The sequence below is a fragment of the Perca fluviatilis genome, chromosome 2 (genome assembly GCF_010015445.1).
Source record: "Perca fluviatilis chromosome 2, GENO_Pfluv_1.0, whole genome shotgun sequence".
Lineage (NCBI taxonomy): Eukaryota > Metazoa > Chordata > Actinopteri > Perciformes > Percidae > Perca > Perca fluviatilis.
The window spans coordinates 13,541,696-13,555,934 of NC_053113.1; the positions used below are offsets into that span (position 1 = coordinate 13,541,696).

A 14,239-nucleotide genomic window follows, 5' to 3' on the forward strand; every position below is an offset into this window, starting at 1 on the left:
AACCTCTTCCAATGCATTATGAAAGTCAATAAAATAAAAAAAAAACTGGATTTAGATTTCAATGTTTATCAGTTTGACTGACATTCACAAATTAGACAAATAACAAATACACTCCATAAGAGTAGTTACAGATGGAACAAATAACTGTTTCGGTATTGTTAGTCAACACATTCTCTTTAATGCACACAAGGCGACATTGTTTCCAAAAAAGTCATAGTTGTATTTTATTTATCTATTGGAGATCAAATGAAAAAAGAAAATAAATGCACTCTTTAAGTTGGTTAAACCATTACTCACTGCATTCAAGTTAATGCCTTAAACTTAAAATGTAAAAAAAGGGTTCTTACCTAAGCCTTTTTTAACTTCATCTAAAAGTTGTTCATTTATTTGTTCACTAATCTCAACCCCACACTGCATCTCTCCCCACCAGCTTCACAGTAAAACAAATCAAATCTGCAAAACCCAACTTCATAATCACCAAAACCACTTTTCACAGCAAAGTCTTCTTTTATTATCTATATCCACTCATTCATTCCTCAACAGGTACAAGGAAGCCTAACGTCATCTGCTCTGTCACCAGGGCTGACGTCTCATCAGAGTTTTGCTTCAGACATAAAAACACTTGTGGTCCTTCAAGTTCCTGAGGTAGGAGAAACTCTTCCCACACTTGTCGCACATAAACTGTTTCTCCCCGGTGTGGATCTGCTGATGGGCTTTCAGGCTGTTGCCCTGGTTGAAGCTGCGTCCGCACGTGTCGCAGCTGAAAGGCTTCTCCCCAGTGTGGATACGCTGGTGTCTGTTCAGGTTTCCCGTGTTGCTGAAGCATTTTCCGCATGTGCCACAGCTGAACGGTTTCTGTCCTGTGTGGACAGCCTTTGGAGAGAAAAGTAAAAAAAAATAAAATAAATAAAACTGTTAAGTGAAGTCATGTTCAGATGTAGGATTAAATTGAAGACTTAACACCACACTGGGCCTCATGCAAGAAATGTTTCGTAGTCTTACTCTAAACCTCTCTTACTTAAAAGGTGCAGTAGGTAAGCCTTATAAAACTAACTTTCTGTCATATTTGCTGAAACTGACCCTATGTTCCAGTAGAACTACATGAAGCTGGTCATTTAAAAAAGAAATCCAGCTCCTCTGGCACCACCTACAGCCTGTAGTGCGATTTGCAAAAATCCACAGCTCCCTGTTCAGATGTTTCAATCCAAAGGGGGGTGTCAATCACTGCTCATGCACACACATTCATTCTCCCTTGTGGGGGGAGGGGCTTAGAAGACCATTTGGAGCTTTAGCAGAAAGGGGGGGGGAGGGACTGAGAAGTTGTCGATTTTCAAATTCTTTGGTTAAGTCCTGGATCTTCCCAATCCTACCTACAGCAGCTTTAAACGTACAATATGTAACTTTCTGCCACTAGGGGTCTCTCAACCAAAACAATGGACGGTAAAACTGGACTTTTGATGACGTTGGGAAGTTGTGTGGAATTATGGGAGTTTTAAGTGTTAAACACCTTCGCTGCCAGTTAGAATGCATCAGTTCACGGACGAGTTTACCCATTCAAGTTTATTCACGTTACGTTTATTCATTCTAATAAAATAGCTGCAGTTTCCCCAACATAATTACGTTTTTCTTGATTAGATTTTTATTTGTAGCTGACCAGTTAGCTCGTGAGCCAGCAAGCTAACAGTAGCCAGCAGCTAAAACATAAAATATTTCACATATCAGTGTCACCTTTTGGATCGTTTCAACACCGGGGCGGACGGGGTTTGTTGTAACGCTAGCTAGCTACTAAACGAGGCTGAGAGACAGGTGTGGGGGGGGGATTGTCGGGGGAATCTCCGCGACCGCGAGCCAGGACGTTCGATGCCGGTTGTGCAGCAGCAGAACATCTCCCAGATGCCCCGAATTATCTCCCCTTCACTTTTCAGTAATCTTAACTTTTCGTTTTGGTGCTTAACCCACCTTTTGTCAGGTTAATTTAGCTAACCGTAAAGACAGCTTAACGCGAAGAGGGGAGAAATTCGGCAGGGAGGAGATTTTCAGCACATACACCCATTATGTCTATGCATACACCGGTAGCGCTGCGGAGATGTAGCTAACTCTATGGATGGCCGCTGTTGTGACTCGGTGCCTGGTCTGATATAGTCCGTTTCCCGACGTTTAATTAAACTGCCGTTAGCGTCGTAAGCACCAGGCACTGGAGATAAGTTCTGGCCGGGGGGTTGCTGTAATAAAAGCAGCTGGCTGATAGCTGACTGGGGGCTAATGATAGCTAGCTAGCTATATGTCCCGGGGCTGTTGTCAGCTGTCATCCCGACTGAGTCTCTCTGCGCCGGGGGAGTGAGGCAGACAGACCGGGGTGTGCTAGCTGGCTAAATTAGCATTAGATTAATCGTCTATCTATACATTTAACGTTGCTAGTGAAGCTATTCGTGGGTTAGCCCAGTCCTGTTAACTGTGGTCGAAACAGTCATACTAAAGCGTGTTGAATGATGTTGTAACCTCATAATGTTACCCACAAAGCATTAGCATCAATGCTAGCTACTTGTCGATATTGAACTTTCAAAATAAATAAGGTATCTGTTGTATTACTGTGATAAAAAGTGGGATGTAATTAATCACAAAATGATGCTTTATGGCCAAAAAAAAGCAGTATTACGGTTACAAGTATTTTTTTTCTGTGACATTGCATGATTTACAATTACTCCTGAACGTATCATCTTGGTGCCAGTGTTCTGACGGAAGTTAGAGTAACTGGAGGGTGAAAGGTTATATGACGCCACTGACGGGCGACTAAAGGAAACGTGCCGTGTCTGAAAATAAAATAACAGATTTCTCTGGGTTTGACATTTGGTGGAAACATTCGGGATAGTGTAAGAACACAACTCATAAAAATATATAACATAGGTATGGTCATTTTAGACATTTTAAAGCAGAAATGTTACATATTGTACCTTTAAGCATGAGGAAGTCCTGAGGAGAACGCAAAGAGTAATATCCACAGTAGCGCTTTTCTGCCTGATAAAGACACTTAGTATGGCAGCAGACCAATAACTTTAGCATTCTGCAGCATCACTGTTCGATGTTAACAGAAAGTGTGCTCTGTTGCATCTGTAAACCACACAGAAGAGCAATGTCAGCCCCATAGAAATAAAAATGTATTTCTATGGTCAGCAGCACTGAGGTCTGTGAGCTCTCCTTTTTTATTCCATAAAGGATCTGTTGGGGTAGATGCCGTTTTACCGATAACAAACAACTTATGCATCATTTTAAAATGTAGGTCTTTCAAAAATTCTTTGTTTGCCTAATTCTGATTTTTAGGAAATCAGTCCCAGCTTTTTTTGTGAGCTGCTAAAACATGGATGTTGCTACAGACCAGCAACACATTTCAGTTTTTATGTCAAACACAGCAAATGAAAGGGATGGGGATATCTTTATAACTTCAATGCTGAACCTTTCAATCACAAAAACAATGCACAATGCAAACCTACCTGATGGGACTTAAGGCTGCTGTGCTGTGTAAATGTGTGGCCGCAGATGTCGCAGGAGAAGGGCTTCTCCCCGCTGTGCGCCTTCAGGTGAATCTTCAGGTAACTGGACGACTTGAAACTCTTCCCGCAGAGCCCGCAGCTGTGAGGCCTGACCACCGTGTGGTGCTGCTGGTGCGAGCGCAGGTCGGTGATGGAGCTGAGCCGCCGGCCGCAGAGCACACACGTGCAAGGAATGGTCGCCGCGTGCGTCTGGAGGTGTGTGCGAAGCGAGTCGACACAGGCCATCGTAGCGCCGCACGCTACGCAGGCTACGCTCGCCAGCGGGTCCTCGCCCGAGTGAATCTTCTGGTGCATCTTCAAGGCACTCTTCTGGATGAAACATTTACCGCAGGTCTCGCAGCTGAAGGGACGCTCACCACTGTGTATCCGCTTATGGCCTTTCAGAGTGTCAGCCTGGTTGAAGCTTTTGCCACAAGTCTCGCACCTGAACGGCTTTTCCCCCGTGTGAATGCGCAGGTGGCGCTGCAGGTTACCTTGTATCGTGAAGCTTTTCTTGCAGAACTTGCAGTTATAGGCCCGCTCTCCCGTGTGGACCATCTGATGCATTTTCAGGCCGTGGGCTCGGTAGAAACTCTTTCCGCACACTTCGCAGCGAAACGGCCGGACCTCAGCATGGAGACGCTGGTGGTTCCTCAGCAGCTGCTTCAGGGTGAAACCCTTTCCACAAACATCACAGGTGTGTGGTCTCTCACCTGTATAGGGGACCAATGGGTTAGAGTAACCGAATATAACATACTAAAAGTTAATATGCTTTTTAAAGCTCCCCTAATAAACAAAATCAAATTAATGGATGTAAATGTGAAATAGGTTTCTTGCACTGACAAACACAAAGACAATTCTGCAGCTCTACTGAGCTTTTCAGACACTTTTAACCAGGCCAGCGGGAAAAAGACTACTGCACACATTCAGTGGGCCGCATATCAAGGAAGTAAACCCGGACGCTTAGAAATGTTTTTTTAGCATATGCACAAGGGAAGCGTCTCCATTGAACTGAATATTTCGGGATCCGGTATCCAGTATCCAGTTAATATAATATATCCATGCTTTTAGCTCATCGTTTTGGTTTTAAGGCACTTTACTGTGTTGTTGAGTCTCATGGCTCCTAGTCTCGCTTTGCCAGACCCTCCTCCATAGCGCGCTGGAGGAGGGTGCTAAGTACCGGAGAAAAGCTGCGGTACCTCTGCAAAATAGGCTCAGAAGAAACTTGTTTTGGTGGAACGTGTGTATGTTTAAAAGTTGTTTTTAGTCGTGCAACAGAAAACGCAGATTGGACAGATAGTCTAGCTAGCTGTCTGGATTTACCCTGCAGAGATCTGAGGAGCAGTTAACCATAGTCCTCACAAATCCACCGGAGGTTAGAATTACAACACAAAGAAAGAAGGTACTGGACATCAGGCCGTCGTGGATATAGACAATTGAATACTGGACAACATTCATCAGGGCAAAAACACACCTCCAAATTAATACTAATACCACTGTGTCTGCTGGATGTGTAAATATGTTTTCTATGGATGTTTATATGGATGTTCCTTGACACTATTAAAGCCGCAAAGATTAATCAATTAGTCATTAAATTATTCACCAACTATTTTGATAATCGATTAAAATCAGTTTGAGTAATTGTTTTTATAAGAAAATGTAAAAAAAATCTGATACCAGCTTCTTAAATGTGAATATTTTGGAGGCTTTTTTTTTTTTTAAATTGAATGACTTTAACTTGTGTGCAAAGCAAGATATTTGAGGACGTCATCTTGGGCTTTAGAAAACACTGATCGGCCTTTTTTTTACCATGTTCTGACATTTTATAGACCAAACAACTAATAGATGAATCCAGATAATAATCAACAGTTAATCAACAATGAAATTAATCGTTAGTTTCAGCTCCAGACACCACATCAACTTTTAAGGCAATATCAGGGCTGTTTGTTTGTCAGCTTCTTGTGGAGTCCTTATGCCCCCCGTACTGTATTATCACACTCACCAGTATGGAGCAGCATGTGTGCACTGAGGCTTCGCTGGAGTGAAAAGCCTCTGCCACACTGAGAGCAGCGGAAGGCCTTCTCAGCGTTCGCCCCGTGGACGGCCTGGTGGGCTTTGAGCTGCAGCAGCTTGGTGAAGGTTTTCGTGCAGTGTTTGCAGCTCAGAGGCTGCTGGTTCTGACTCTGGCCCTCCTTCTTTGATCGACCTCGATGGGCCTTGGGCTTAACAACACGTTTAGGTCTCGTAGTGAATCCTGGGTCACCGTCGTCTGAATCTTCTGGCTCCAACTAACAGAACGATTGCACAAATTGTTAATTAATTTCCTCCTAACTCGGTTGCTTTTTCTTGTTTTTGGTGGGCTGCATACACTGGCCAGAAATTACCTTTAACTGGTGTAGTTCATCACATGCTTAACAAACTGGCCTCAACACTCACACTAACATATAGTATATGGGCCATTTAAAACAGCATTCTTAACCCTCTGAGGACAAAAGACGCACCGGAGTGTCCAAGCAATGTTCGACAACACTCGTATTCAAAAAGCTAAATTAGAAAATTTCAGACATTTATTTACAATTTTAATCATATATTACCTAAGACTTTGGTAAACTCATTTCAAGCACTGAAGCGATTCGTACAACACATCATAAGTTAAGGTTTGTTTTCAAAAAGAGGTTTGAGGAATTTCAAAAAGCGTTTCAGCTTTAGTGCCAAATTATCTCACAGAAAAAATGTGGGCTTCACTATACGGAAACTTTGTTTTGATGTGAAACACATAATGCAATAATGCAAATACCTTAAAAATTTAAATTTAAGAACATTTGTGAAAATGCCCTTAGACCTCAGAGGGTTAATTGTGAATGGATGGACCATGTACTGTATGTATGCTAAATATTTTACGTAATAAAGGAGGACACAAACAGACAAAACCAAGAAAATGAATTAGGTATTTGGGAAATCAACCTGGTAGTCTGGGTCGTCATCATTGTTCTGGCCCAGGTCATCTCTGTTCTGACCCGAATCAGAGGACGCTTGGTCAGCTATTGCCTCCAATTCTTCTTCCTTTATTATCACAGGTTGGACATTTTCCTGAGAGGAGTAGAGAGAATATGGACAGATTTAAGAGTCAAAACATTTGTGTCTGGGTAGACTAAGGCAGTGATGGGGTTCTGTTAAAAGTTTTCAGGTTCAATCATTTAAATTATTAAAGTTCCCATATTATGCTCATCTTCAGGTTCATAATTGTATTTAGAGGTTGTACCAGAATAGGTTTACATGGTTTAATTTTCTAAAAACACCATATTTTTGTTGTACTGCACATTGCTGCAGCTCCTCTTTCCACCCTGTGTGTTGAGCTCTCTGTTTTAGCTACAGAGTGAGATATCACACTTCTATCCCATCTTTGTTGGGAGTCGCATAGGTGCAGTAGCTAGTTAAGGACTACTAGCTAGAAGCTAGCACTGCTAGCGGTTAGCCACCTCGTTCTCAATGGCAAAACACTGCTACAACACTATAGAACTACTTCCATGTCCCTGTTCTGCAGGTATTCCACGCAAAGTTGGAAGAGCGCCTTCGTTTAGAAGAAGTCTCCCTGGTAATCCTGCCTTGTACTGACTGAAGTTGGAGAAACAGCTAGCTGATGTGGTCTTAGCTAAAGTGGTTAGTGTTAAAGCCGGTACACACCAACCAGACGGCCGACCCTCGGCAGAAAAGCCAGTCGAAATGATCAGTCGCGTCCCCGAGGTCCAAAAAACTGCCTCGGAACACACTGAGGCGACACCGACTTGAGAAACGTAATACGTCTCCATAGCAGCAGGCGGCGCTACTCTGTATTGTTGCCCAATAAATGAAAACCAGCAGCTGATTGGACGAGCGCGTCACATGGGTTTGTTTTCTCTGGAAATTCAGAGCCAGACTGTCATGGCGGCCGTTCAGAATACGATCTCATATTGGACTAAAATAGTTCACCGGAACATGTTTCTGAAAACACTTTAAGAGAGAAATAGGCCGTGCAGTTGCTGAATCTGTCTTCATTTCAGATCAACAAAGGTCAGTTTAAAAGATTTTCATCAGATTTTGAGAGAGTCACCTCATTCCGCTCGCCATTTCCGGGTGAGTCCCGACCGCCCTGCCGCCGACCGAACATTCGGTCAGTTCGGCCAAAATGAACGCCGACAGCCCCCCAGACGGACGACGGCACGGGACACACCGAACAGACTTGAGTCACTGACCTCGCCAGACTGTCCAACGGCCGATTTTCGGCCCTGTGTGTCCCGGGCTTTACGTGTGTGTGTATGTGTGTGTGTGTGTGTGTGTGTGTGTGTGTGTGTGTGTGTGTGTGTGTGTACGTGTGTGTGTGTGTGTGCGTGTGTCTCTTGTTTTCTCCCTCTGTCTCTTTCCCTCTCTGTTCCTCATTCTGCCCTCCTCCCTCTGCCTGTTGCACACCTGAGTGTAACCAGTGCTCAGGTAGAGTGGGGGAGGTGATAAAAGGCAGAGAGTGAAGGGACAGAGACACGTGGAGAGCACACCAGTGAGGAGTTTCCTCCTCAGCTTTTTTTTTTTTTTATCCACAACAAGCAGGTTTGTGTTTTCCCAACCTCCATGCACATTTAGGTGCTGGAGTTTCGTTATTTTAGTTTATTTGGTTAATTTGGCCACGGAGGCTGTCACTCATCGTGTTTGAGAATGAAAACTTCTCTGCTATAAATGTTTGAATATTTGTATCTATGCATTTGTATGTTTCTCTTCCACTGCATGAGGCTGAAGAGAGAAATCACCAGATGTCCTTTACATCTATTGTAAAGAAATCTATAATCGCATGTATTTTTATCCTGATCATAATCAATAAGATTATTCATTGTTGTCTTTAACATAGCTGAGATTTAAACAAATGGTGTGGATGACAAGTGAATCTGTACATACATATTATAGAACAGACGTTACTGATGGGATGTGTGAACAAACTGAAGGTTTACATGAGGAATAAACTAACACAATAAACTAAAATAAAACTCCAGCACCTAAATGTGCACGGAGGTGCACTGGTGGTGTGCAACAGGCAGAGGGAGGAGGGCAGAATGAGGAACAGAGAGGGAAAGAGACAGAGGGAGAAAACAAGACACACAAACACAAGAGGCACATGTAACACTTGGCACACACCAACTGTTTCGGCCGATGACGTAGACGGCCGTGCAGATTTTGACCAGCTCACCTGGAGACTGAAGGCAGGACACATTCAGAAACCCCTATCTCACTCAAAACAGCATGGATGGATTTTTGTTCCAAGTTTGTATGTGTGGGAAGCACCAGAGACACAAAATAACACCCCAAATCCCAGAAAAAGTTATTTTTTTTTTTCCTCCATAATATGGGCACTTTAAAGGATATCGGAACATCTACATAAGAGAAGACAGGATTTTACCTCATAAGTTCTGACTTTCCACAGGTGAATTATAGGCGATCTCTTCACTCTAGCAACCCCGCTAGCCACAACTGTAAAAATTCAGAAAGCTGTTATATATAGTATATATCATATATATATTTTTTTAGCAATTTCTGCTTTCATCAGACAAAGTACAATGTAGGCAGACAGAAAGCTAGAGAAAGCAGACAGTGGAAACACAGCACACTGCTGAGTCAAACTCTCAGCAAACCGCTCCAACATCGATACAGTGTAGGCCCTTATGATAACAAAGATAAATGATTTAAATGAGTTGCTGTCAAAGTGCAGTGTTTTATTATCTTGTGCATATGGGAAAACTTAAATGCATCATTCATAGAGCTAAGTGGCAATAAAAAAACATATTATATATACACATATATATAGTTATTCTGTCACATTTGTACAGCGGTGGAAGAAGTATTCAGATCTTTTACTTAAGTAAAAGTAGCTACAGCTACAATACTACAGTGTAAAAATACTACAAGTAAAAGTCTTGCATTCAAAACCTTAAGTAAAAAGTACCTAAAGTAAAAGTACTCGTTAATAGTAGTACTGAAGTAAAAGTATAAAGTAACATGAAAGTATGCATTAAAATACTCAAGTAAAGTACAAGTACCTCAAAATTGTCCTTAAGTACAGCGATTGAGTAAAAGAGTATACTTAGTTACATTCCACCACTGTGTTTTAACGGCAGTTTCCCTACCTCATTATTGCCAACATATACAGTAGGCTAGTTACTTGTTGTTTTTTGAAAGAAAGAAAGGTATGCTAAATATCAACATGTGTTATAATATATTTTATTAAACTGACTTGTTGAATACTTGATTCTGATTGGTCAATCTCAGCCTTCTACGGTCTGCTTTTTCTCACACCTTTGGGCTGAATCAAGACCCCTCCGCTTCATGCCGCGGTCCTGCATCAGTCGCGGTTCTAATTTGCTATAATGACCAGTAGAGCTGGGCAATATATCGATATTATATCGATATCGTGATATGAGACTAGATATCGTCTTAGATTTTGGATATCGTAATATTGTGATATGGCATAATTGTTGTCTTTTCCTGGTTTTAAAGGCTGCATTACAATAGAGTGATGTCATTTTCTGAACTTACCAGACTGTTGTAACTGTTCTATTATTTGCCTTTACCCACTTAGTCATTATATCCACATTACTGATGATTATTTATCAAAAACCTCATTGTGTAAATATTTTGTGAAAGCACCAATAGTCAACACTACAATATCGCTGCGGTATCGATATCGAGGTATTTGGTCAAAAATATCGTGATATTTGATTTCCTCCATATCGCCGAGCCCTAATCACCAGCTCACTGGCAACACAACCAATTTCCCACTCCATGTTTAATTAAGAAAAATAACACAGTGAAAGGATGATCTCATCACCTCTGCGACTCTTCCTGCCTGAGCGCTGGCTCTGGACAGTCTCTCCTTCTGCTCCGTCGGTCGAAGGCCTCGGGCCCTCCTTCTCTCCGCTGCTTCCCTCCGTCAGCTCCTCCGCTTGCTTCTGGCCTCCGCTGCCCTCCAGCACCAGCTTCAGCTCCGTCTCCGCCACCTCCAGTCTCTTCCTCAGCTCCTCGATCTCTGCAACGCCCTGTGTCGCCTACAAAGACAAACGTTTTTTTAAATTAAATCATGACTAATGGAGAATGTGAGGATTTTGTAGCCATCTGGTTTTCTACTAGGGCTGGGCAATATGGCGATCCATACTAATAATATAAAATTGTACAGTCGTAACTATCCCTTTAATTTCCGTAATATTTAGAATTAGAGCCTGAGCGATTTAGCATGCACAGACATAAAGGCATCGGCATATATTCGGCATATATGGCCGATATGAAAACTTTTGTTTACAGAACATACAATGCAGAAAACGATGCTTGGGTGATTTAGATATTGTGTCATTACATAGTTTTTCCAGCAGAGCACACTCCGACTCCATTGTTTTCTCTCAGCACTGTGTGCAGCAGAGTGCATCCTGAGCTGACGGTGGTGCGAACTGCGGAGTCAAGCGGTGTCTCCGCGGTAAGTATCTAACTCGTTTGTGAAATACATTCTGGAAAGTTAGTAAACAATGACCCTATCATTTTCCCTTTTTAATATAACTATTACAACATTTACCATGTCGCTGACAACCGCCATGTTACCCGTGCTTATTACCACACCGACCTCTGCAGTCATACTCTGTGCACTATCCACGTAGAAAAGATCTATTTTCATTCCAGTTAAAAGATTCTCTGTATCGGCCGCCACATCAGTAATCAGTTACTTGATTCTCTCTAAAATCGGTATCACTCTGTCAGGCTCTCTTTTAAACTACTATTTTTATATCTTAAGGGTTATTGTAAACTTTCTCGAACAAGCAGAATCATCTCTAACCAGAAGTTTGGAGGCGATAACAAAAAACAAAAACAAAAAAACTAAATAAATCAAAACCATCTTAGTTTCAACTGTTTCTGCTGAAATTTGCTCAAAGTATTTATTCTTGGTATCGTCCAAATTCAGAATTACCACTTGCACGGGTGTTGGCCAGTACTGTGGAACTAAAAAACTGAAAACAATTAGATGCTTAATCGATTAGACAATAATAGAAACTAAATGTAAAATCTAAAGCTTTTTCAAGCAGAAATACCTCATATTTGCTGGTTCCAGCTTCTCAAATATTAGAATTTACATTACAGCGATATCTTTGGCTTTTGGACTGTTGAGTCGTAAGAAATAAGCAATTTGAAGGACTGTAGGATATTGTGATAGAAATCTTTCACTACTTTCTTACATATCATAGAGGAAAAAGCGATAGATCTGGAAAATGATAAGATAATTAAATAAATTGTTGATTGCAGCCCTATGACCCCTTCATCATAAGTCTTTATAGGAAGACATAAGTTCCATCGATGTTGATGAGATTACTTCTTCCGTATATGACATATGCAGAAGAAGTGGGACATGCTATGAAATGTTTTACTGCATGCCATGTACAGATAGGTTTCAAATTTCTCATAATTTCTGTGTAACAAACGTTAGTTAGAAACTAACTTTGGCATTTGGAAAATATGCTGTAATAAAAATCCTGATATAACATTATACTTAATATAATAATAACAATAGATAAGATTGATTTTCCAAAGATGACTGCAACACAACACCACCACCACCACCACCACCAATGCAGTGAAGCGACGTACTTCTAACTGCAGCAGACAGGAACAATCGTGGAAAAGCTGGCAGATCTTCTCCACGGCTTCTCGAGCCAAAGACGTCATGAAGACGCTGAAATGGATCACCTGATGGGAACGACACACATCTCCGTTACACACTGGACCAATACTTAGCAAGTGTCACAGCAAAGGGAGAAAAAAAAATTAAATCGACTGTTTCACATAATCAGGATGAGTAATACTTGTAAAAAAGAGCAGGAGTTTATATTCACTTAAAATCACAAAGGCAACATTATGATTATCTTGTTCCTATTTACAGTACATTCACTTTTTCATAATTCTACTACTTCAGAGGTAAAAAAACGGCTCCACTACATTTATTTGTTAACTTTATAACTTTGCAGACACAGATTAATAATAGTTTCATAAGAGATTTACAAAATTTTGAATGCAGGATTTTTTTTTTTACTTGTAAAAGATTATTTTTGCATTGTGGTACTGCTACTTTTACTTTTTTTTAAAAAATGTGGTTACTGCTTTCGCAGGCTTTTGATACCTATAATATACCTATAATATATATATATATATATATATATATATATATATATATATATATATATATATATATATATATATATATATATATATATATATAGCTATATCATGGCTGCATTCCAGTTAGACATCTGTCGTCTTTAGTGTCCTTAAGATGATCACAGAAGCTATCATTTTTAATTGACAACTGATAAATAGATCACGATCCCGCACGTGACGTCTGCGTTGAGTGAAACCTGTAGCTGAAAGGCTTCTAGACATACAGCAGATAGATAGGCCTGGGCTTGCCGTCCAACTCAAAATGGCGATCAAAGATGGATTCTTCTCGGTTGTCGACCAACCAGAGCGACATATTTTAATTTAATTTAGTCGTAATCGTGGATGTGTTCGTAATACGCGCTACAGTCAGCACAGCAGACATATTAAGTGGTTATTTAAGTGCAGCTCTTCTATTTCTATGTTCAGCTGGTCTGTTTAGACGCCAGAGAAGGAGGGAGCCCCAGCACAGCAGAGGACCGGACCGACACGGCTCACACACACAAACAGTAACCGACAGTTGAACGTAGCTACCTTCTCATCCAAAGACCCGTTGATGTTTTCAGTTGTACATGATGCTGACACTTCTGGATGGGTTGATGCGGAGCCGCCGATAACTTTGGTCAACTCTGTCACCGCCGTATTCACCATTATCTCCACAATGGAGCCTACCTGCGCCTCAAAGTCTGACATTCTGACAAGTTAATATTTCAGCTAACTTAACACATTTAGCTACAGTTCTAAAATTGTATAACAACGCAATAAGCATTTGCTGCTACAATATTGTCGCTATGGTGAAAAGAAAAACTCGAGCCACTCACAACACGGATTCCGTCTTCCTCTTCCCAGTTCATGCTCTTCAAAATAAAAGCACGCATACTTACTACGGTCCTGCGTCCTATCAGAGCCGGCTTAGTCCTATTCAGTCGTCCACACTCACCAATAACGTTAGGTAACGGAAAAAAAGAAAATACACATTCCGTGATGTTGACATTATATAATTTGATTATTATTACTACTCATGCATTCATGTAAAAGCAGGATTTACTGTTGTAGTTGGTTGAGCTGGAGCTCATTTGCACAGTGAATATCAGCTTCTGCCTTCAAACAGACGCTTTAGAGTTCATTCTTGTAATCGCATCAGACTTAAAAACTCTTTCATACATCAATCTATCCTATTGTTAAACCAGCTACATTAAATCCAGTGCAATACTTATCTCAGGGATATACGTCTCCAAGACCTTGTGTGTGTGTGTATGTTCATGTCATTTTCTGTTGTTATACACGTTTTCTTTGTTTTCCTACTTGGAAATTTTTGTCATTTGTGGTAATGTTCAGGGTTCATACGTATTTTAACCAATACCTCTCCATGACTTTTCGGCAAATTTCCATGACATTATACAATAAGAATACAAATCTGTGTTAAAGTTTCCCCTCAGAGGTTTAACTATAAACAACTTATGTGGTTCATAGTGGGATTCATAAATTAAACACATATTATT

General features: G+C 41.0%; 1 protein-coding gene across 2 annotated transcripts; it reads right to left on the reverse strand.

Annotated features, from left to right (window-relative positions):
* Positions 1-46: 46 nt before the first annotated feature.
* Positions 47-14,174, reverse strand: LOC120547238 (gastrula zinc finger protein XlCGF26.1-like). Of its 2 annotated transcripts, XM_039782753.1 has the most exons (9): positions 13,559-14,174; positions 13,272-13,423; positions 12,174-12,272; positions 10,375-10,591; positions 8,950-9,020; positions 6,492-6,617; positions 5,530-5,815; positions 3,489-4,240; positions 47-873 (listed from the first exon to the last, which is right to left on the reverse strand). In XM_039782753.1, the coding sequence occupies exons 2-9, from the start codon at positions 13,386-13,388 to the stop codon at positions 607-609; spliced, it is 1,935 nt and encodes a 644-aa protein (XP_039638687.1). In that variant the 5' UTR covers positions 13,389-13,423; positions 13,559-14,174; the 3' UTR covers positions 47-606. The 2 variants fall into 2 exon arrangements, with proteins under 2 accessions (XP_039638687.1, XP_039638680.1); XM_039782746.1 differs by having other exon boundaries at positions 13,272-14,174.
* Positions 14,175-14,239: the final 65 nt, after the last annotated feature.

Excerpts from the sequence above, each read along its gene's own strand:
- LOC120547238 (XM_039782746.1), bottom strand. The coding sequence starts at position 13,430 with ATGTCAGACTTTGAGGCGCAGGTAGGCTCCATTGTGGAGATAATGGTG. Across the intron at positions 6,618-8,949 it reads GGAAAGTCAGAACTTATGAG|GAAAATGTCCAACCTGTGAT; the intron begins GTAAAATCCTGT and ends TACTCCTCTCAG. Across the intron at positions 5,816-6,491 it reads ATGACGACCCAGACTACCAG|TTGGAGCCAGAAGATTCAGA; the intron begins GTTGATTTCCCA and ends TCGTTCTGTTAG.